The sequence below is a fragment of the Xiphophorus maculatus genome, chromosome 6, assembly GCF_002775205.1.
Source record: "Xiphophorus maculatus strain JP 163 A chromosome 6, X_maculatus-5.0-male, whole genome shotgun sequence".
In the NCBI taxonomy this organism is placed as follows: Eukaryota; Metazoa; Chordata; class Actinopteri; order Cyprinodontiformes; family Poeciliidae; genus Xiphophorus; species Xiphophorus maculatus.
In genome coordinates, this window is record NC_036448.1 from 30,064,274 (window position 1) to 30,086,092 (window position 21,819).

Here is a 21,819-nt window from a genome sequence, read left to right on the forward strand (position 1 = left end):
GAAGTCTGATTAACAAATAATCAAAAAATATTTAGAATTAGCAGAAATTCCTGGAAGAATCACAGGAAAGGGTTGGACAGATGTTTGGACGGTGTTGCTAGGCGACGGGACAGCAGCAGGAGGACGTTAGCCTGAGGACATTAGCCTCCCATTAGAAGATCGATCGATTGGTCAATCAGCTGATGGACGATTTGTCCCAGAGGGACGTGGAGGAAACTCTGGACCCAGATGGACACAATGTCAAGACCAGGTGATTCTTCTGCTTTAGAACATTTCCAAAGTTATGGAAAAGCAACTAAACACTTCAATGAAATTTTACGAAATGAAGCAACAGATGCAAACAAATCTTTTGTTTATTTGTATTTTAGTAAATCAAATTTCCCACAACGTCTACAGGTCAGTGAACACAACAGCTTGAGTCTCAGTTCTGATCAGCAGGTGGCGCTAACACTTTATTTGACAGGCTGCATTAGACTGACATGATGGTGTTGGTCAGTCTAATGCAGCCTGTCACATAAAGTGTTAGCCAGGCGGCTAACGGAGCTCTAGCTCCCCCTACAGGGCGCATCCTGAAAGACACAGCGACCCCAACCTTTGTCTCCACGTCCAGGTGTGCTGAGACACACGCCAGCTGCTGACAGGTGAGGCTCACGTTGACCTGGTGCAGTGCTGCCCGGGGGTCATGTGACCATGATGATGTCATCAGGGTCCTCTGTAGCTAATGCTGCCGTTTCTCAACTCTTCTGCTCCGATGCCCAGGTGGGCAGGTCCTCTTCCTGCTCACCTGGAACTCTGATGCAAACCTCCCCAGGTCTTCCAGGTGTGTTCCAGGCGTTTTCCAGGTGTGTCCCAGGTATGTTCCAGGTGTTTTCCAGGTGTGTTCCAGGTATATTCCAGGTGTTCCAGGTGTTTTCAGAAGTTACAAATCTTGGCTTGATAAAAGAACTTTTTTTCATGTCCAATAATTCCTGCAGGTAAACATGCGAGCAGCACCTGGGAAGGTATCGGTCCAATCAGATTGCAGGGAGCAGGGAGGGGGCGTGGCGTCTTCGCGTGTGTTTCAGCAGCAGCTGGCGGTCCGGGCTGGAGTACTCGCACTGTTGGCATGGAAACACCTCACCTGTGTGATGGCGGCGAGCGTGGAGGTCCAGGCTCTTCTTCTGGATGCTGACGGTGGAAAAACTTGTCAGGTTACCATGGTAACCGGCAGGTACACTATTCAGACGGAGGAACTAAAACACAGAAGGGTATGAAGGGGGCGTGTCTAACAGGTGACTTACCTGCTGTAGCTACAGAGCTGGCAGCGGTACGGCTTCACCTGGCTGTGAGTCCTGCTGTGTCTGAGCAGGGAGCTGCGGTCGATGGAGGCGTACGGACACTCAGCACACCTGAACGGCTTCTCACCTGGGCAAAACACAGGAGCAGCTTCCAGACCAAAGGTCACCACCCAGGTGGGTTACCTGCGTCAGTCTCAGGTGTGTTACCTGTGTGAGTCCTCAGGTGTTGCCTCAGCGAGGCCTTCAGCCTGCTGCTGTAGGGACAGTGAGGACAGGTGAAGGGTTTCTCGGCTCCGTGGACGCCCAGGTGACGTCTCAGAGTCAGCTTAGAGGAGAACTTCCTGTAGTGGGAACACCTTGGAGCTCAGGTGTGGCGGCCGGGAAGCCAGCTCTGTGACTGGTCGGTCGGTCGGTCTGGGTGTAGTGGTGAATTGTGGGTAACTTAGTTACCTGTGGCACAGAGAGCAGGTGAGGCCCGCCTGCTCCTGGTTCCTGATTGGTGAGACGACCTGGGACGAACCAGACTGGGACAAACTGGTCGGACTGGGAACAGAGTTGCTCGGATCACATGCTGCTTTCTGATTGGCTGTTGGCCCGGGGAGATTCAGAGGTCGACCAATAGGAGAAGGTCTGCTGCCAAAACAAAACTCAAAGTTTTCAGGAATAGATTTGAAACAAGATGAAATTCAATAAGGTTTTATGCCAACCCACCCCACCCCACCCCAACCCACTCCATCTGCTCCACCCGCTCCGCCTCTTGATGTGTAGTTGGTTAAAATGACTCACCTGTCAGGAAGCTCCGCCCTCTTTGGGTCTTGTGGTGCGGTCAGCCGGGCCCTCCACCTGTCTGAAGGCCAATCAGCCGAAGATCCTCCACCCGTCCTGCCGCTCCTCCTCTTCCTCCTCCTTCCTCTCCTGCAGCGCCTCCTGCAGTGCGGCTCCAGCGCCTCCCAGCTGTCGGCCGTCCGGCCGCAGCGGCTGCAGCCGAAGCCGCCGGCGACTCGGTGCGACCGGACGTGGACATCCAGCAGCCGTTCTGACGGGAGCGTCAGGGGACAGAGGGGACACGGCAGCCGGCCGGAGGGCGGAGCCTCTCGGCCATCGGCGGGAGGAGGCCTGACGGAGGAGATCCGACAGAGTCCCAGGGTCATGAGGTGGGCGGACTGGGCAGACTGGTCCGTCTGCTCCTGGGTGGAGGGAGGTGTGGCGGGACAGGACAGCTCCACCGGCGCCCCCTTCAGGGGGAACATGGAGGAGTCCTCAAACAGAGTGCTGACCTGCAGCACCACAGAAGAAGAAAAAGGTCCAACAGGGCAGTAGTACCTCGCAGGTGTGTGTGTGTTACTCCCAGGTGTGTGTGTGTGTGTTACCTCGCAGGTGTGTGCCACCTGAAGCCCCTCCTCTGTGCTGATGTCACAGGTGGGCGGGCTCATGCCGCCCAGCATGTCGTAGAGCAGGAAGTCCTCGTCTTCGTCACTCTGCTTGGACTCTCTGTCCAGACTCAGCCGGTAGGGCGACTCTGGCTCCGCCCCCTCCTGGCTCACCTGCTGTCCGTCGGGTCCGGTCAGGCAGGCGAGGGCGGGGGGGTGGTGGCGCAGCAGAAGGTGGCTGCCGATGCCCGCCTTCATGCCACAGGTGAACTGACACACCTTGCAGCGGTAGAGCTCCACCAGGAAGGACTCCACCTGCGACAATCCCTCCACCTGCTGGCAGTACAGGCTGGAGCTCATGGCTCCGCCCACCACCTGCAGAGTCACCGGGCTGATGTCACTGTAGCGCTGTGCCACCCACGACATCACCGCCGCCGCTGCTCTCTGATTGGCTGCCTGCAGTCATCTGGAGACGATTAAAGCACGTCAGAACCTGAACCAGAACCTGGCTGGTCCAGCCTCCACAGTCTTCTGTGATTGGTCACAGGATGCATGACATCACAACAGGGGTCAGGGGTCAGACTCCAGAAGACCCCGTGACAGATCCTAAAGGAGCCCAGCAGCGCCCCCTGCAGAGCGCTGTGGTTCTGGTCCAGAGAGTTCAAAGGTCCAAACGGTAAAAATTAGAACAAATTATTTAAATCTTCCTCTTCCTCCAAAACCCAATGAAGTCCTGAAATCTTTCAGGTGTTTTTCCCTCTAAGGAAACTTTAGACTTTGATTTGCTATTGATGATAAAACTTGTTTATTTTGTGACATCGAGTCGACTGAACATCTTTTCTATGAATGTGTTTATTGCAAAGTTTTCTGTTATAATGTTCACTACTGGCTTTTCCCTAAAACTCCAAACTTACCTGAATTTTCTAAGAAACATTTTTGGGATTCTGAGAAAAGAAAAGAAATTTGAAAGGCTACTAAATGTAATAATTATCAAGTTTTTCATTCACAAATGTGGTTTTCTTAAAACCAAACCATCTTTCCTCACTTTTCACAGGGAACTCTGCCTCCTTTTCTTATCTCTAAAATTCATGGACACAGAACAAGATGCAGATCTGGATAATATGATAAACTATTTGAAACTGATGGAAAACCCCTGCTGGTTTTTTTTTTGTTCTTTCGTCTTTTCTGTCTGTGAGGAACCAGCCTGGTTCGGCTTCTTCAGGTGTTTCAGGTTTGTGTACATCTGATGCCGATACCATGTTTGTTGTAAATGATGATAAAAATAAAATTAAATTAAAAAAAGGTCGGCAGGGTTCTGCCGGTGACCCCTGACCCTCTGACTGCAGCAGCTGCAGTTTATCGTTGTGATGTTGGTGAAACGTTGTTTTATTAATAAGAGGATTATTGATATCCACACTCTATAAAAGGAAATCGCTACAGCTGAAATTAAGCATGTTTGGTTTTTATTCATATTATTATTTGGTATTTACTTTGACCAAACTTAATTCAGTTTTTTTGTTTTATCATTTGTGAAGCTGTTCGGTCCGCTGAGCAGCAAATGAACTTTAACTATATTTCCTAATATGGATGGATGGATGAATAAATCTGCTGCGTCCCGCCAGGATGGATTTATGACAGAGTGATCATCTCTCCGGGACGAACATCTCTGATAGACCCCGTTACCATGGTTACGCTCTGCCGTGTTTCTTTCACACATTGCTAAGCAACCCGCCCGGCCGAGTCGTTTCCTTTTTCCTGTCACGGTTCTGGTTCCGGATCCCGGTGAACAGAACCAGGCCGATCTCAGTCTGACCCGGTCCAGGATCCTGTTGGACCCGTTGGACCCCTGGCTCGGTGCTGGACCTGCAGCTCCATGTTCCGGTTCGGCTCGGCTATGGGCCTGCTGTTACCATGGACACGACAGGTGGACTTACCTGCTGCGATCCGGTCCTGGAGCGTCCCGGTTCTGATCCGGTTACAGAGGAACGAGTTCGATCAGCTGGTGAGTTCTCAGAGAAACCGGAAGCTGCGCAGACCAGCTGCGCAAGGAAACCAGTTTTTTTAAACAAAACTTTATTGAACTTTTCTCTTTTAAAATTTTTATTTTCTGAACTTTATGAATGTTGTTTAAAAAATACATTAAGACCATGACGTAATATATGACGTAAACTGAAGAAGAAATGTAACAAATTTATTAAAATAACTTTGAGTCTTTCAGGTTCTACCAGAACCAGGACCGGATCTGGAAAAGAACCAGGACTTGGACCAGAATCAAAACCAGAACCAGAGCCAGAGCAGGTTTGGACCAGAACCAGAGGAATCAGCCAATCAGAACACAGACCAGGTGGAGCAGTTGAAGTAACAGCAGAAGGAGAAAGAGAAGAGTCCGTTTGTCCTGTAGCATCCTGACTACAGAAACAGCTCAGCATAACCCCAGCCAGCTGTAGGAGGACCGACCAGAACCTCCTCTGGATCTTTCCATGTGAGGATTTGAGGTTAGCTACAAGGTGGATTATCAGGAAGCCATGAAGCTAAAACAGCAGAAATGTGATTTCTGTTTTTAGTTTCCATCACACCGGGCTCTGCTGCCCCCTGCTGGTCATCTCGGCCTGTTACTGCTCCCTGCTCAATAAAGTTCTGACCCGGTTAATCTAATGGATTAGCTGCCTCAGCAGATTAGCTGCTCGTCTGCTGCAGTCGACATGGCGGCCCAGAGGAGCTCGATTCTGCTCGCAGGTATGTCCTCCACTCACCTCACTGGTTCTGGTTCCGGACTCCCCGGCTGACAGAACCAGAACCAAGTCCAGACAAAACCTCTGGTGGTTCTGCTTGTCTACCAATAGAAGGTCAAAGGGCAACAAATGAGTAAATGTAAAGAAACTCGACTGATTCTCAGAAAATGATGAAGAAACATTTTTATCACTTCTGATTGGTCTGTTTGAGACCAATCAGCCAATCAGAGCTCAGTGTTCAGGAAAACACTCGCAGTGAGATGTTTGTCTGAACTGAACATCTTTTTACCTCCAGAACCCATTTCCATCAGAACCAGCTCAGCTGTGGTCCAGATCCGGACCGGATCGGATCTGGACTTTAGTCAATGCTTCAAGGTTCTGACTTCTCATTCTACCTTTGGTTCACCGGGTCACCAGACCCGGAAACGGGTCGTCAGAACTGAGGGAAGCATGGAAACCGGTCCAGACCCTCGGAACCTCTGCCACTCCGACAACCTGCTGCTGCTGGTTCTGGTTCTGATCATGTCTGTCCTCCGTGCCCCCAGGTCTGCTGCTGGTACCGGTTCTGTTGGGATCAGCCTTCGTGGAGGAGCTGGACGACACGTAAGTCTTTACCAGACCTGGAGTGCAGTTCTGGACCGGGTCAGAACAGCTGGGCCAGAGGTTCTGATGGCAACCAGAACCGTCCGGAACATGAGAGCATTAACCAGAAGTGTCATGTCCAAAGGGCGGGTTAGGACAGGTTCTGGTGGTTCTGAAAGCCCTTACGGTGTTTTTAGCAGGAGGTTCTGCTGGTTCAAATGGAACCGTGTTGGAAACGTTTCCATGACAACATGGAGACATCACATGATGTTTCCAGTGGGTTCAGGTCTGGACTTTGACTAGGCCACTCTAACCCTTGAATCTGATGGAAACATCCCATAATGCCTTTGGTCGTCTTGCTTTAGCTCCACCATCTCCCCACAGCATGATGCTGCCGCCACCACGGTCACCATGGTGACGGTGTGTTCAGAGAGGTGGAGAAGTTTGAGTGGCGTGAAAACTTCTGAACTTCTGTTCCCTTCCTGACTTTCACCAAACCAGTTCTGGTGGTTCTGATGGTGATTCGCTTTCCTCCTGGTGACCTTTAACCTTTAACCCCCCAATCAGGACAATAATCACTCTGATCTTATCGTCCGATTCAGCTTCATGGAAACTACAGAACCAGAGGAGATCTGGCTCATCCAGGTACTTCTACTCTGACCGACTACAGTAATCTGATTACTCTGACCGACTACAGTAATCTGATTACTCTGACTACTCTGTCTCCTCAGTTTTACGCCCCCTGGTGTTCCTTCTGCAAACAGCTGGATCCTGTCTGGCACCAGATCGGATCAGAACTTCGGAGTCTCGGCTCTCCGGTTCGCGTTGGAAAATCTGACGCTACAGTCAACACTGGTCTGTCCCTTCAAAATAAAAGCATGCACTGGATGGAGGTTCTGTTGGCTGGCTGACGTTCTGCCTGGTTCTCCCAAAGGTTTGGCCAGAGAGTTCAAGGTCCGAAATTATCCCGCCATCCTCATGTAAGTCTTGACATCACTGTGACATCACTATGACATCACTATGTATGTCTATTATACGTTTTGCATCAAGCTTTGCTCTGGTTTTGATGCAGAAATGCAACAAATGTGCTGCTTCCCACAGAACCTCTGCTGTGGGAAGCAGCAGACGGGTTCTACTAGGTAGAACCCTAACCCTGACTACCAGATCCCAGTAGAACCCGGATAGGACCCGGTAGGACCTGACTGTTCTCCGCTGTCTTCTCCTTCAGGCTGAAGAACGACGTCAAGTTCAACTACCCCGGGTCCAGAACCAAAGAGGCAATTATGGACTTTGCTGACCGGGTCTCAGGGTGAGTTTGAAGTGCGAAGATATTAGCATAAAAATGACAGCTGTTTCAGGCAGTGATGTCACAGTGATGTCACATGAGTAGGATGACACTGTGTGATGTCATTCAGGCCGCTGGTTCGTTCTCTAAGCAGCACGCGCCTCTTCCAACACGCCGTCAGCCACCATGACGTCCTGGTCCTTTATGTGGGAGCAACGTCAGAGCTCAAGGTGCACACACACACACACACACACATACACACACACACACGATGAACCAACTTAGACAGGACGTGTTACCAGCAGCTTCCTGCTTCTCGTCTGGTTCCGCTGTGATATGAAGGTTCCTGTTTGTCCTCCAGAACCAATGAGCCCGGTCAGTACCCGGTTTCTGTGTTTGCAGGGAAACCTGACGGCTGCAGCAGAGGAACTAATCGTCCACACCTACTTCTTCTCTGCCAGCAGAGAGATCCTGCCACAGGTAGGGTGGTCCGGCCCGGTTCCACTGAGCGGATCGGGTTTGTCCAATGTTTCATGGACCGCCGTGTTGAGGAAACGGTTTCCAGCAGAAGCCGACAGCGAAACTCAACCACCTAACGAGGCGTCGTACTGGAGCAACTACTATCATCGTGCACCGACCCGATTTAACCGACCCGTACCACGCCGACCCTTAGTGACCCGCTCAGTGGAAACAAACCGTCTGTGGTGTGTCTGGTTGTTTGGACAGTGGCTGACGGCTGACTGTGTTTCAGGAAGTGACTCTGACGTCTCTACCAGCTGTGCTGCTTTTGAAGGACGGGACATACTTCATTTATGATGGTGAGACATGTTGGGTCAACCTGTGGCTCTAACTCCTGGAGATGCTGCCTGATTGGATGTCCTGAGATGTGAGTCAGTGATCAGAGCTCAGGTGGACCTTCTGTGTTTCAGAGGAACAGGATGGAGACCTGAAGTCCTGGATCAAAAGAGAACGCTTCCCCAACTTCTTTCTGATTGATGGCTACACCCTGTATGCCATGGGGGAGTCAGGTAACAGCAACATACCTGTGTCAGCATGATGTCATCACCAAACAGGTAGACTGAAGGTTCTACCTGTTTGAGTTTGTCCTCAGCATCTGTCCCTGCTGAGGACTGTGCTGTTTATAACCCGATTCTGTGTTGGTCACCCAGTCCACATGCTGACCTGGAGTCAGAACCCTGGTCATGAAGTCACTGATGCTTCAGATGAGCTGCAGGTTTCCATGAGCTAAATGTATTTTAGACGTCTGATCCCAATTTAACTCCTGATGTTGTTAGGAACCTTGGGAGAACCTTCAGGTTTTACTCTGGATAATCATGTCTCCGGTTTTGCTTTGATCGTCTGAGAAATATTTCCAAACTGAGTTTGGGGCAGATACTCTATTGTCTCTTGACCTGAACTGGAAATGATTATTCTTGCTTTAGCTTAATCTTGTTTGGATTATTGTGAAGAACGTTTCACAGGGTTCTCATGGCTCCCTGGGCAGGTGGACTTTAGTGACCATTTTAAGATTTTTGTTTGGACTCGGAGAGCTTCTTGGGGGGGGCACCGGGTTATACCAGAAAACATCTCCAGCGGGTCCGTTGGGTCCTGAAGTAAGAGCCTGCTGAGAGTAAGCAGAATTTGGCCCAGTGTCTTTCCCTGGTGGACCAAATGGAGGTCAGGGTCCTCAGAACCGGGAGGCAGAGCGGGAACCAGGAGTTCCCGCTCTGTGGGTCCCTGGTCCCTGTCCCAGAACCAGGAGTGCTGGCACAGGGAAAGAGCTAAGAGCTCTAGAATCAGGTTTTAGGTTTAGGTGATGTGGTTCCACCTTTCTCCTGAAGGTAAACTGGTCTTACTGGCTCTGCTGGAGGAGAGACACCTGTGTGAAGAAAACCTAAGGTGAGCCAGGATTGTCTGACGTCCATGTATCAATTCAACGTCCTGCTGTGATGCGTTTCCTGTTACTTGTTTAGGTATAAGCATCTGGTGGAGAAGGTGGCCACAGAGCACAAGGACACCTATGGCAGGTCAGCTTTTATTGTGGAAGGCACACAGGAAGTGGAAGTGTATTACTGACTGTGTCTTTGTCTTCAGGAAATTCTACTTTGGTTTCATGGAGGACAGCGCGTACATCGACGGACTCATCATGGGGTGAGTTTTTCCGCTTCACCTGTTGAAGTTTGTTAAGCTCATTACAGTCCCTGTCCCTGCTGTCCCCAGAGAGGCCCCTGTCCCCTCCCTGATGGTGGTCAACCTGTCCAACGATGGCTACTTCCTGCCGCCAGCCCCCATAGAGACAGAGCTGCAGCTGCTGGACTTCCTGGACGGCGTGCTGGACGGCAGTGTGGAGGTATAGGGGGGCAGTTGCGGTGGTTGGGGGCAGTTGGGATCGTTTGGGGAAGTTGGGTGGTGCAATGTGTTGGGGCAGTAGTTTGGGGCACTTGGGATGGTTTGGGGCAGTAGTTTGGGGCAGTTGGGATGGTTTGGGGCAGTTGGGTGGTGCGGTGGGTTCCTCTGAGGAGGTCCGGCGCAGCAGGAAGTCCTTGATTTCTATCTCATCTGCTCCTCAGGCTCTGGGAGGAAACGGCTTCACTCAGCGCGTCCGACGCTTCCTTTACGAGGCCAGAATGACACTAACGGTAAGTGACATCATCAGCTCACTTCCTGCTTCCTGTCCAAGTCTCTGCTCATGCCCCGTCCCTCTAGCCGGTGTTCAGGGATGCCCCGGTGCTCGGCTGCTTCCTGATTGGCTTCCCGCTGGCGGTCGGCTGTGTCTTCTGCTACCTCTGCATCAAGAACCGACCCGGTTCTGCTGATGACGACGAAGACACTCCTCCGCTGGCGCCATCGATGCAACGCAAGAAGAAACTGACAGAGAAAAAGTCCAACTGAGCGGACGTAGAGGAACTAGACTTTAGGTCCAGAAATGTAGGCCTTGAAGAAAAGGTTCTGGTTTGACCCAGATGTACTTTCAAACAGGAACTTTCATTAGTCAGCTCAGTTGTGTCTGTTTTAATCCCAATTAAAAACATAAGTCAGTGAAATGTCTCTGAGGCTTTATTCTCCTTCGGTTGGCCTGGTTGGTCCGGCCCAAAAGCAGACTTTATTTTTTCCGTTTGGTGACGGGTTTTTTTGACATTGTGCTCTTGTGCAAACAGACTATAATTTGTAAAGAGAGCCTGGCGGCTGAAGATTGTTGCTCCCAATGGATAGAAATGATGGGAAAAGAAATCAAACAAGGAAGTCCGTTTGATTTCCATTGTAGTAACTCTTGCAGTTACTACATTCAGCACAGGTTTCATGATGGGATCTTTCTAATTTTGGAACGGTGTTGGTAAACGCTTTGACCCACAACACACTGGCAGCAGAAACCGGCCAATCATTCCAGTATAATCGATACACGCAGGAGCGTTAGCAACACTTAAGGCTCATTGCTGCCGTGATGCCCAGCTACGGTGGCTCATGAAGTCTAAAAAGAAGTTTGTTTTCTGTAGTTGATCCAGGAGGAGAGCTGCACCCTGTAGGCAAGGCTACAGGCTGCAAGGCAACAGGTAGCACTATTGCCTTGCAGCAGGAAGGTCCTGGGTTCGATTCCTGGCCTGGCATCTTTCTGCATGGAGTCTGCATGTTTTTCCTGTGCATGGTGGGTTCTCTCCGGTTTTCTGGCTTCCTCACACAGTCCAGAAACAATGACTGTCGGGTTAATTGGTTTCTCTAAATTCTCCTTAGGTGTGTGTGTGTGTGTGTGTGTGTGTGTGTGTGTGTGTGTGTGTGTCCTCTCTGTCGCCGTGTTGCCCTGCGATGGAATGGTGACCTGTCCAGGTGACCCCGCCTCTCACCCAAAATGTTTGCTGGAGAGGCAGCAGCTCCTCCTGACCCACTGGGGACCAGGTGTTAGAAAATGGATGGATGGTTCTGGATGGAAGCCGGTCTGGGCTCACACCAGAACTGAACTGAGGTTTGAGGATTTTATCTGCTACTGCAACGACATTTATAATGAAAAACGTTTTTCTGACTTCAACATCAGACCTACATTTTTATAAGCCTATGTTGGAAAAAAATATTCTTGATGTCAGTTAGATAAATATGCTTTTGCTAAACTGTTCAATAATTGTTTTTGAGGGGAACGAGTTTATGCCTCCAGATGCATAAACTAAATTACAAAATAAAAATATATCCTACAATACTAATGGCACTATAAATTAATAATTAAGTGTAAATGTAATCGGACTATCTGCACACATAGCCCCTGTTGAGGAAAAATGATTATTTTCAGTGCTTAATACAGTTAATCTTACGGCATGTGTAAAAGGTATATTCAACACTCTTATTTTGAACAAATTTCTTTATTTTGAACAGGTTTGTGTTAAGCATTCAGACAAACAGGGGCCTCCCGCTGTGTGGCCAGAGCACAGGAGGCCATAAAATTAGCATATCCTGCAGGGCAGAAACACTGGAGCTTGGGGGAGAGAAGCCTGTTTAGTTCACAGCAGATCAAAAGCCTCCCAGAAACCAACATCTGGGATGGTGTGAAACTTAATACAACATAGAAGATTGAAACCGCTAACATTTAATTTTTAAGACATTTTTCTAAGTATTAATACCATGTTTTTACTGAAGATTGTATTATCTCATTTTAAAACTACTAAATGATGAATGTATTTGAAAATTGTACTATCTGTGACTATATCAGAATCAAATGGAAATTGTTTGAATGAAAATGTTTTGTTTAGTATTAGAAAATTGCTCAGGAATTATACCTTATTTTGTTCCGTTGATTTTATGTGTTATTTTTGGCAGGACTCAATCTTTTGAGGTGCAGAGGAGCAAAACTGGGGTTTGTAAAGATAACCTTTCCTTGAACCAAAAATTACTGGATGTAAGTTTCTTTGAGAATTTATGTAAGGAGAGATAATGAGAGAGACTTTAGATTTCACAGGTATCTGTGAAATCTTATCTCAGGTTTTTCTGTACCCAGAATGACCGTAGAACCACAGGGGGTCAGGACGCAGCTGTTCGCTCTTTTGTTTTACCAGAGAGCAAATGGCCTTTGATCTTTGGCGTAAATTAGGGGGAGTTTCCAAGTTTCTCTGAGTGTCCAAGGTAGCTTCCAGTTGGTCAACCAGAGGAATGCCTTAAGTGCATATATTAAAAAGACAAGACACACCTTTAGTATAAGACTTCGTGTCAGGAGTAAAAAATTCAGAGAGCTGCCACTATTTTGCTTTTTTCCATCGGCTCTCTCCAAAGACGCGTCTTTGTTTTGTTTTTTGTCTGTCTTTGTTTGTATAAGGTAAACAATGCATATCTCTGTTCCTCTGCAGCTTTGTTGATTGATTCATGCGTTGATTTGTATGGGATTAAACTCTGTGATTCTGTGACTTCAACGCGCAGTGTTGTTGTTTCCTTGTGGCTGCACGTCGCCCGCTGAGGACCCGGAGGATTAAGGAAGAGAGAGCCAAACGTTTTGTCCAAAGTTAATTTATAAAGTTATTCTTCCTTAATACCCCTTTAGTCCTTGTCAAACAGTTTTCCATGTAACAGCATCAGGGGCTGCATCGTTCCTGGAGGTTCTGGTCGATGCGTGCAGTGGACCGAGCAAGCCCCTGTTCCATCTCCCTGCTCCAAAGATCGATTTAATAAATGGTCCCCGGGTAGGGGACGTATCAGATATTAAACTGATAAGAACTGATTTTTCCCCCCCGAAATATTTTATTGTTACTTGGGACATTTTTTAAAACATGGCATTATACAGAAATTTTTACTTTTCTTTTAATAACTACAATTCCTCAATTAAATTAAGCTAAAAGAGGATAAGAACAAGGATATTAAAACAAAAATCTCTGTATGTTAAAAGTTGAGCAGGACCGGGGTGACTCCCGTCCTTCCGAGCAGCGCTGGTTCTCAGAGGGGATCCCGCCCTGCAGCTCCTTCCCTCCTGCCTCACCCAGAGAGCCAGGCCGCCGCTGCTGCTGGGTCCTCCGTCCGTGGAGGCGCAGGCGATTCTTCTTGGTGGCTGTGTCCTTGTCGCTCCACCTGCAGCTCCTGATGTTCCTCTTCTTGCTGCCGCCATCCGGATCACAGCCCCCGGGGGGGATCTGCCTGCGCCTGCTTACCAGCCAGTTTCTGGAGGTCCATGTGGCGTCTTTGATGGTGGCGAGGGTGAGCCACATTTCCACGAAGTCCTTTTTCGCCATTTTCCGGTGGCTCACCCCGTGCAGCACTAGCTGTGAGTCCATTGCAAGGAGCCGGCCTTCGCCCACAGGTCCACAGCAGGAGCCTCACAGACTCCGGCGCGCCACAACCGGGTCGGGATCCCATGAGCCACCATCCATGACGGGTCCTGGAGTCTGATTGGAAGGACGGGACACGGGCTCACGTTGCGCCAAACTGTGGAGGCGTCTCCATACAGGAGGCCGCGCACTGGAGTCACTGGTTCCCAGTCCTGAACAATAGAAATAATAAAACGATGGTTAGTTAAAATCCTGCTCTCCTCTCCTTCCAGTTTAAAATGTTCTAAAAATGTCTCTATAAAAGCGGTGGGAGGTTAAAAGCTACGGGGGTTTTAAAATCACTTTTTATCAGTTTCAGTTTAGGATCCAGACCAGAAGCTGGTCGTTATATTTGTCTTTTGGTTGCTGGAAATGTTCATAGCTTGTTTGAGGTGAGTGCTTATGTAATGGCTGCCTAAAAACAAGTACAGGTCTGGGACTCCTTTTCCTCCTTTCTCTTTTGGTTTCTTCATGATTTCTCTTTTCAGTCTTTCCCATTTGGAGTCCAGATGAAGTAAAAAATGGCCCGTTGAAGCTCTAAAATCACTGTCCTAGGAGGAATAAAAACAGAACTGGTTAGTAAAAACACTGATAGAATCACTGCTTTGATTATTAAAATCTTCCCCTTTATTGTTAAATTTCTCATCCCAGTCTTCTTATTTCTGTCCAGTTTGTCTTTCCTTCTCCATTTTTATTGAATTTCACCGCCAGTATCTTTTGTTCTTCTTGTGTTTCCTAAAACTGAAGTCCTATTTTTTCACTATTCTTCCATGGTCCGTAAAAGTTCGGGGTTCCGAAGTTAGAACTTGATGTTCTAAAGGCAATTCCTCTGCAATCCTTTCTCCACGTTATTCTACTGAGCGGCTTTTATTCTGAAGGGCAGTTAGACGCTGAGGGAGCTTCCGGGGAAGGCAATGCTAACAGCTAACGGCTAACAGACAGAAAACTTAACTTCCCGTCACTTGCCGAACAGAACCAGAACCCCGGAACAGCTCCGAACCAACAACCGAACCTCTTCTCATGCCGCTACGGCTCTGAAGGGGCTTCTGGCAACCGCTCGTGCACGCGCCCGGTTTCCATGGCCACGGAAGAGTTGTACGAGGTAAAGCTAACATGCTAACTGTTAACTTAGTGAAATTTGTAGCGACTAGGTAACCCAGTTGGACTATAAAGTTCTGAGGAACCGGGTCAGCCGAGCCTGAACGTCTCTTTTTAACATAAGGAGGGGATTCTCCCTTACATGCTTCACATTGAGGCGGAACAGTAACACTTTTTGGGGATGTTATTGTTTTTCCAGCTGCTGTTTGGTCTCTATAGTTATTCTGCTTCATCTCTTAATCCTAAAAGCTCAGGACTTAAAGGACAAACCAGTCTGTAGCATGGGTACTGTTCAGAAGAACTGGTTCTACTGGTGATATTAAGATCTGGCCTGATTCTGACTTTAGTACATTTATATCTTCCTCTCTATTTATCTAGATCTGCGGCTCTCCCTTGCTGATTAATCGGTTCTGCAATTAATTAGCTCCTTTGTTTCTGTGGATGCGAAAATAGCGGTAAATGATGGAGTAATTAATTCAGATTCTCTTTATTGTCATTGAACAAGATGCCAGAGATGCAAAACGTTTGGCAAATAAATGGTTCAGCATGTTGACCAATAGGAGGGAAGCTGACCGAACGTCGGTCAACTGGGTCGGGCCCAGAGTCGGGTTCCTTTGCAGCGCAACCGGGTCGCGTTCAGGGTCCGGTTTTGCTGCAGAGGACCCGGGTCGGATGGAGGTTCTGACGCTGCTGCTTGGTCCAGGTGGAGCGAATCGTTGACAGGCGGCGGAGCAGAAAGGGGCGGGTGGAGTACCTGGTGAGGTGGAGAGGCTACAGCTCGGAGAGCGACACCTGGGAGCCGGAGACTCACCTGTCCGCCTGCATGTCTTACGTCCACGAGTTCAACCGACGGCACTTGGAACGGGACGCCGCCCTGCTGCGCTCCACCCGTGGCCCCCCCTGCGGCGCCGTCCGACCGGAGCCTCGGCCCCCCACGGAGGCCCCACCCCCGGACTCCTTCGGCCCCGCACGCCGCGGCGTAGACCTGGCCAAGAGCGGAATCAAGATCCTGGTTCCTCGGAGCCCCATGAACCTGCGACCGGACTCGGAGGACTCGCCCAGTGAGGCGGCGCAGAGCCTGGAGGCGGGCGCTCAGGAGGCGCACCCGGTCCCGCCCGAGGTCGCCCTGCTGGAGAAACCGGCCGCCATCCAGCTGGCACCCGGCCAGGAGAGGGCCCGCATGGGGACCCGGCCCCGGAACCAGAACCCGCTGCCACCGTTGCCGCCACCAGCCCCCGTGACCCCCATGACCCCCGCGGCAGTCCACTCCCTCTGCAGCTCCGGTGAGTCTTATTAACACCAGCCAGTCTGTGAACAGGTAACACACCTGCCCTGGCTTTAATGTCTGAGCTATAACGCTTCCAGGCCTGACTTCCTGTTTCTGTCTCCAGGAAACACGGGGCTGATGGAGGCTGTTACCGGGGCAACCGGAGCCGTGGGAAAGCGGCGCCTGGAGGAGCGCTCCACCTTTGACAAGAGGCTGAGGGTCAGCGTCCGCCAGACGGAGAGCGCCTACCGCTACCGCGACATCGTGGTGAAAAAACAAGATGGCTTCACCTACATCCTGCTGTCCACCAAGAGCTCCGAGAACAACGCTCTCAACCCGGAGGTGAGGCCACGCCCCACCGCCGCCATGTTCCCAGGCCACACCTCCATCGCCGCCATGTTTTGCGGACCCACCCTCTACTGTCTGACAGGTGATGAAGGAGATCCAGAGCGCCATGGCGACAGCGGCGTCCGATGACAGCAAGCTGGTGTTGATCGGCGCCGTCGGCAGTGTCTTCTGCTGCGGCCTTGACTTCCTGTACTTCATCAGGCGACTGGCGGACGACAGGAAGAAGGAGAGCATCAAGATGGCTGAAACCATCAGGTAACATGGAGACGCAAATATTACGAGTCACCTCCTCCGTGTCCTCCATGTCGCCTCCTCCATGTCTCCTCAGGACCTTCGTCAACACCTTCATCCAGTTCAGGAAGCCCATCGTGGCGGCAGTGAACGGCCCGGCACTCGGACTCGGTGCCGCCCTCCTGCCTCTGTGCGACGTGGTGTGGGCCAATGAGAAGGCTTGGTTCCAGACGCCGTACTCCACCTGCGGCCAGACGCCCGACGGCTGCAGCTCCTTCACCTTCCCTCGCATCATGGGCCCGGCCTCGGTGAGACGAGACTGGGGACCAGGGACTAGGAGCTTTGGACTAGGGATTGGGGACTAGAGACTGGGGACTTTGCACTAGGGATTGGGGACTAGGGATTAGGGACCAGACCCACATCATGGTCCTGGCTTCGATTAGTCATGTTCAGTGAAGATGAGTTCTCTCTTGTCCCTTGACTCGTGTGTTGCAGGCTAACGAGTTGCTGCTGGGCGGCAGGAAGCTGACGGCCCAGGAGGCGTGTCTTAAGGGTTTGGTGTCGCAGGTGTTGTGGCCGGGAACATTCACGCAGGAAGTGATGCTACGGATCAAGGAGCTGGTGGCTGTCGACTCTCAGGTGAGGAATTTTCTCGCCACGTTTTTCCGGCGGCTCGGCGGGTTCTGGCGGCTCAGTGTGTTCTGGTTCTGGCAGGTTCTGCAGGAGTCCAAAGCCCTGATGAGGAGCACCAGCCGCGGCGCCCTGGAGCAAGCCAACGAGCGCGAGTGTGAAGCCCTGAAGCGCGTCTGGGGATCCCTGCAGGGAACGGACTCCATCCTGCAGTTTCTGCAGAAGAGAACAGAACTCTGCTAGAACCAGAACCGGACCGGTTCTGCCTCTGTTTCAGGACCGAGATGTGGTGGTCCAGCCTTGGCCCGGTGGACCAGTCCTGGTGTCGCCCATTGTATCTGAGCAAACCTGCTTGTTCTGGACCGACTTCTGGTTCCGTATGGGCCGGTTCTTGTTGTGTCTGGTCCTAAATCCATCTGGTTCTGTATGGGCTGGACCGGGTTCCTCTGTGGTTCCTGTTCTCACATCTGTCGGAGAGAATGGGATTCGACCTGGATGGAAGTTGTAGACTAAACCTGGCCAGCGGTTCTGGTCCATAAAGACCGAGACTATGTGCAGCGCCTCCCCCAGGTCTGGTCCAACTCCAGGGGGCGCCAGTGAACACTCATGATGCATTCTGGGTAAATGGGACTGTTGGAGCTTGTGTCACATTAAAGTCACATGACTAACTGTGTGGTTCTGAAAATGTTCTGATCGGGTTTGATGCTCAGAATCCACTTCCTGTTTGTACAGGCATCCTGCGATGCCAGTGGTTGATGGAAAATATGAAAAACATGCGACCCTAGGGTTTAGCATGCTAATGCTAATAGTTGCGTCAACAATTATCACAATAACATGCTGCGATATAAGGGGTCTCCCAGCCCCGGTCCTCAGGGCCTGCTGTTCCCGCTCCAGCCCACTGATCCAGTGATGACATCACTTCCTTAGCCTCCAGGAGCTTCAGCAGCTTCAACATGGAGGACAGAGCCCCTGAGGACCAGGTTGGGAGACCCCTTTCCATGATGATAGACACAAAACACCAGAACTTGGATCCATTTATTTAAACAGCTGCAGATGACAGAAACACTGATGTCCTCAGGGAACCCGGCGGTTCGGAACACGAGTCTACTGTTCTCCTTCCAGTAAATCTCAGATCCTGGACCAGTTGGTTCCAGTACATATCAGAACCGACCCATCAGAATCTGGGACGTTAGGGATCCGCACTCTCTGAGGCCCGGCTTTACATTGGAGGGGGCGGGGAAATCCATCAGGGCGGGCAGGTGTTCTGTGCCCCAGCGGCCAGGTGTAGGCGGTATGTGTGATCAGGGAACATCAGCAGGTTGTAGAGGTCGTGACCTCCGGTCAGGACGTCGCGCTCGTCGTCGTCCCAGGACACCGGACTGTCGGTGAAGCCGTGAACCGTCACAGAAGCCCAGGAGTTTGTCTGGGCCTGCTGCAGGTGACACCTGGAGGACAGGTGAGTCACAGGGTGCTCAGGGGAGGTGAGTTGTGTGTGTGTGTGTGCTGACCTCAGCTCCTCCACTAGGTGCTGCAGGTCCTGCGGCAGCAGCAGGCCGCAGGCCGACACGCTCACTGCCCGGCTGACGGTCGCCTCCGGTTCCAGACAGGTGAGAGTAGACAGAAAGTCGCTGGATGAATTCTCACTGTAAACGCAGAAGAAGAGTGACTCCCGGTCATGACCCCGCAGAGCGCGGGAACGGTAGCGAGGCTCACCGGCTGACGGAGGCGTCCACGGCGCCGATCCACTCCAGGAGGTCGTGGGGGTCACACGACCGCAGGGAGGGGTGGACCAGGCGGCTCAGGGCGCACCGGCCGACATCCGGTCTGCGTTCTGACCAATCGCAGCGAGATAGGAGGGGCTGCAGCGAGGCCCCGCCCCCTGCCGGACAGAGGGCGATCAGCCGGGATGGGACCCGAGGGGTCAGAGGTCGCTGGCAGTCGTGTCACTCACCTGGATGATGCGAGATCAGGAAGTCCATCTGCAGCTTCAGGCGTGACGTCAGAGCCTGGAGGAGCCTCAGGTAGCCCCGCCCACCAGGGGCCATGCTGCCATCCCTCAGGTCCACCGTTACCTCTGCACAGGTACACACAGGTAAACGACCAGTTCTGGACCGAGTCCGACCCAGAATCAGAACCATAACTGATACCGTATCTGCTGCTGGTTCTGTTGGATCTGGAAGGTCGGCCCTCAAGGCCCAGCGTTTCGAAGGTGTCCTTATCCAGAGAGAACACCAGGTGACCTGAACACACACACACACACACACCTGGCTCTGGACAGGTAACCAGGAAGTGATGTCACCTGAACTCACGGCTTACCGTTTGGCATTAGAGCGACGCAGTTATCCTCGTCGATCCGAGTTCTGAAGGACAGACCGTACACGCTGCCTGGAGACAGAGACAGGCGAGTGTGAGGTATGACAGGTGAGACAGGTAAGTATGAGGTACGACAGGTGCGTTACCTTGGTACACGGCGCTCTGTAGGAAGTCTTTGTCCAGCAGCTCATATAAGGGCAGCTTCTTGATCAGGTAGAAGCTGCTGAAGCTGTTCAGGATGGACTCCAGGTGAGAGGGGGCGGAGCCACACTCAGGTAGCAGCACAGATACCTGTACAGGTGAGAGCAGTCAGCAAAATGTGTTCCCGCAGACCCAGAACCGGATCAGTTCTGGTGACCAGGTCAGGAGGTGGGCCCTGTTTGTCCCACCTGTAAGCAGGTACCTGGTTGTCATGGTAACAGTGTGTTTGGTCATGGTACAGTGTTGGGTCAGAGGAAGCTAACCAGTGGTTCTGGTTCTGTTAGAGGTTCAGCAGAACCAAAACCAGGCTGCAGGCTACGACCGCTGATCTCACCTGGGCAGGTAACGCTGCGGGACGACAGACGATCAGAACCAAACTTCTGGTCATATAAACCGGACCTGGCCGGCTCAGAGAGGTTCTGTTAGACCTGATTTAAAAACCTGGTTCTGCTGGGGTGAGCCCCTGGTTCTGACCAGCTGCTGCTGGTTCTGGTTCTGCCATGATGTTCCGTCTAGATCACATATCTATCTGAGTCAGCTCAGAGTCTAGTCCCGGTCCGGTCCAGGTCTGGTCGGCGTTCAGGTGTTCTGTTTATCTGTGCTACCCGTAAATCCGTCCTACCTTGTGGTCATGCTCACATCGATGCTACGTCACAATCTGCTGACTCAGCAGATTTCTTATAAATCCGTCCTACCTGGCACGATAACAATATTTGAGTGACTGAAGTGGAAGCTTAGCAGTTATGGTTAGCTTAGCATCGGAACAATTTCTATCCATGACGAAACCACAAGAAGATCACTTCCTTCATCTGAATATCTACCTGTTTAAAATGAAAAGCTGTAGATGTTTGCACTAATCCTTTACTAGAATATCCTACCTGTTAAAATATTTTAAATACAGAGGTTAGTAAGAATAAAACCGTATCAGACAGAGGAAACAGGTTTTATTGGAATTAAAGACAAATACAGATCAGTGTGACTCTTTTTTGTGCATTAATCTGCTGTATGACAGACTTTATTAAATGCAGCCACAATGTGTCACTGAACTGAGCAGGTCACTGAAATGATAGGATATGATTCATATACACTAATATTACACAGCTAAAATCCCACATAGTATCACTAACATCTATTCAGCAAAGTTTAGTAATAAAGAGCGTTATTAAACTAAAATATTTTTAATTATAAGGACAAAATAGCTAAAAACCCAACATATTTTGTCCTGATTAACCGCCAAATAATGATATGTTTACAGGAACGACATTTCAGACAGCAAACTAAAACCATTTATAGATAAATTTACAAGCTGCTGTCATGTAAAGTAAAACCATGAAGTAATTCAGCAGCTTAATGAAAGCCGGGAATAAAATAAATGAAATAAAGCTAACCGTAATCTGCGATGAAATAAAACACATGAAACGAAACTTCCACAGGTAGGACGGATTTATAAGAAATCTGCTGAGTCAGCAGATTGTGACGTAGCATCGATGTGAGCATGACCACAAGGTAGGACGGATTTACAGGTAGCACAGATAAACAGAACGCCGGTTCGGTTCGGTGTTGAAACGGTAGTAACAGATCTTTATTTAATGTTCCGGTCTGCCGGGGTTTTGATGAACTCGAGGTTCGATTCGGGTTCTGGCGCTGTCTGATGTTGCTCTCAAATGGTTCCGACCCAAACAACCTCAGCACGTGTGTTTAGGCGCATGCGCATGTCTTACCTTGTAGTTGAAGCGCAGCTGCTCCACCTGGGAACTGACGCGATTCTTTTCGTCCAGAAAACTGGACCGCTCACAGACCAGCAGGTTTCGCTGGGTTCGACTCAGGTCCGCACACATCTTTACGAAACCGGATCCTCCTGGGTCGGATCAGCAGCTAGAGAAGTTCCGTCTATTCAGTTGTTGTCTGTGAGTCGGCGCCCCCTGCCGGTCGGAGTGGAGACCTGCAAGCTCTTTCTGGTCCCAGAAGAACTCAGATCTGGATCGGTACCAGAACCACCTGCACTCTGACAAACACTAGAATCGGCCAGTTTCTTCCGAAACTTAGGATCTGATCCGCGTTTGGAAATACGTCACATCCGTGTTGCCGTAGTGACGCACGCTAACCCGGAAGTAAATCAGGCACGCGGTGGCGCGTGCTGGAAGAGTTGGTTCTGGTTCTGGTCAGGATCGGTGAGCTCGAACCTGGTTTGCGGTTCTGTGCGCTGTGACGTC

General features: G+C 50.6%; 4 protein-coding genes and 1 pseudogene across 10 annotated transcripts; 2 read left to right on the forward strand and 3 right to left on the reverse strand.

Moving 5' to 3' along the window:
• Positions 1-337: 337 nt before the first annotated feature.
• On the reverse strand, positions 338-4,673 carry LOC102219449 (oocyte zinc finger protein XlCOF6-like). Of its 2 annotated transcripts, none has more exons than XM_023335769.1 (7): positions 4,582-4,673; positions 2,648-3,113; positions 2,064-2,554; positions 1,728-1,907; positions 1,485-1,618; positions 1,281-1,404; positions 338-1,167 (listed from the first exon to the last, which is right to left on the reverse strand). In XM_023335769.1, exons 2-7 carry the CDS (start codon positions 3,071-3,073, stop codon positions 1,014-1,016), a joined length of 1,509 nt encoding a protein of 502 aa, XP_023191537.1. In that variant the 5' UTR covers positions 3,074-3,113; positions 4,582-4,673; the 3' UTR covers positions 338-1,013. The 2 variants fall into 2 exon arrangements, with proteins under 2 accessions (XP_023191537.1, XP_014330862.2); XM_014475376.2 differs by having other exon boundaries at positions 1,728-1,910.
• Positions 4,558-10,290, forward strand: LOC102219697 (protein disulfide-isomerase TMX3-like). Of its 4 annotated transcripts, none has more exons than XM_023335771.1 (18): positions 4,558-4,649; positions 4,866-5,129; positions 5,212-5,383; positions 5,925-5,982; positions 6,564-6,606; positions 6,693-6,816; positions 6,896-6,941; positions 7,190-7,270; positions 7,377-7,476; positions 7,649-7,726; positions 7,998-8,064; positions 8,176-8,274; positions 9,088-9,145; positions 9,220-9,277; positions 9,341-9,397; positions 9,467-9,596; positions 9,817-9,885; positions 9,953-10,290. In XM_023335771.1, exons 3-18 carry the CDS (start codon positions 5,350-5,352, stop codon positions 10,060-10,062), a joined length of 1,212 nt encoding a protein of 403 aa, XP_023191539.1. In that variant the 5' UTR covers positions 4,558-4,649; positions 4,866-5,129; positions 5,212-5,349; the 3' UTR covers positions 10,063-10,290. The 4 variants fall into 4 exon arrangements, with proteins under 4 accessions (XP_023191539.1, XP_023191538.1, XP_023191540.1 ...); XM_023335770.1 differs by having other exon boundaries at positions 9,220-9,273; XM_023335772.1 differs by having other exon boundaries at positions 9,220-9,273; positions 9,964-10,290.
• Positions 10,291-12,794: 2,504 nt separating this feature from the next.
• LOC111609001 lies at positions 12,795-12,957 on the reverse strand (annotated as a pseudogene).
• A 1,463-nt stretch (positions 12,958-14,420) lies between these two features.
• Positions 14,421-17,761, forward strand: cdyl (chromodomain Y like). The gene is made up of 7 exons (XM_023336043.1): positions 14,421-14,620; positions 15,320-15,899; positions 16,008-16,225; positions 16,314-16,486; positions 16,560-16,770; positions 16,958-17,101; positions 17,177-17,761. Exons 1-7 carry the CDS (start codon positions 14,597-14,599, stop codon positions 17,333-17,335), a joined length of 1,509 nt encoding a protein of 502 aa, XP_023191811.1. The 5' UTR covers positions 14,421-14,596; the 3' UTR covers positions 17,336-17,761.
• A 353-nt stretch (positions 17,762-18,114) lies between these two features.
• rpp40 (ribonuclease P/MRP subunit p40) lies at positions 18,115-21,817 on the reverse strand. Of its 3 annotated transcripts, none has more exons than XM_023336044.1 (8): positions 21,328-21,817; positions 19,552-19,696; positions 19,409-19,477; positions 19,240-19,332; positions 19,044-19,166; positions 18,806-18,971; positions 18,601-18,735; positions 18,115-18,537 (listed from the first exon to the last, which is right to left on the reverse strand). In XM_023336044.1, the coding sequence occupies exons 1-8, from the start codon at positions 21,442-21,444 to the stop codon at positions 18,339-18,341; spliced, it is 1,047 nt and encodes a 348-aa protein (XP_023191812.1). In that variant the 5' UTR covers positions 21,445-21,817; the 3' UTR covers positions 18,115-18,338. The 3 variants fall into 3 exon arrangements, with proteins under 3 accessions (XP_023191812.1, XP_023191813.1, XP_023191814.1); XM_023336045.1 differs by lacking the exon at positions 21,328-21,817 and adding an exon at positions 19,941-21,304; XM_023336046.1 differs by having other exon boundaries at positions 18,404-18,524.
• Positions 21,818-21,819: the final 2 nt, after the last annotated feature.

Bases quoted from the DNA above. Each gene is read 5' to 3' on its own strand.
- LOC102219449 (XM_014475376.2), bottom strand. From the start codon at position 3,073: ATGTCGTGGGTGGCACAGCGCTACAGTGACATCAGCCCGGTGACTCTG. The intron at 1,911-2,063 runs GTGAGTCATTTT...TTGTTTTGGCAG, and splicing joins AGGGCGGAGCTTCCTGACAG to CAGACCTTCTCCTATTGGTC. The intron at 1,168-1,280 runs GTAAGTCACCTG...TTCCACCGTCAG, and splicing joins CAGCTCTGTAGCTACAGCAG to CATCCAGAAGAAGAGCCTGG.
- LOC102219697 (XM_023335770.1), top strand. From the start codon at position 5,350: ATGGCGGCCCAGAGGAGCTCGATTCTGCTCGCAG. The intron at 9,274-9,340 runs GTCAGCTTTTAT...CTTTGTCTTCAG, and splicing joins CACAAGGACACCTATGGCAG to GAAATTCTACTTTGGTTTCA. The intron at 9,398-9,466 runs GTGAGTTTTTCC...TGCTGTCCCCAG, and splicing joins ATCGACGGACTCATCATGGG to AGAGGCCCCTGTCCCCTCCC.
- cdyl (XM_023336043.1), top strand. From the start codon at position 14,597: ATGGCCACGGAAGAGTTGTACGAG. The intron at 16,771-16,957 runs GTGAGACGAGAC...CGTGTGTTGCAG, and splicing joins GCATCATGGGCCCGGCCTCG to GCTAACGAGTTGCTGCTGGG. The intron at 17,102-17,176 runs GTGAGGAATTTT...TGGTTCTGGCAG, and splicing joins TGGTGGCTGTCGACTCTCAG to GTTCTGCAGGAGTCCAAAGC.
- rpp40 (XM_023336044.1), bottom strand. From the start codon at position 21,444: ATGTGTGCGGACCTGAGTCGAACCCAGCGAAACCTGCTGGTCTGTGAG. The intron at 18,972-19,043 runs GTGAGTGACACG...TCTGTCCGGCAG, and splicing joins CCTGATCTCGCATCATCCAG to GGGGCGGGGCCTCGCTGCAG. The intron at 18,538-18,600 runs GTCAGCACACAC...CCTGTCCTCCAG, and splicing joins CACCTAGTGGAGGAGCTGAG to GTGTCACCTGCAGCAGGCCC.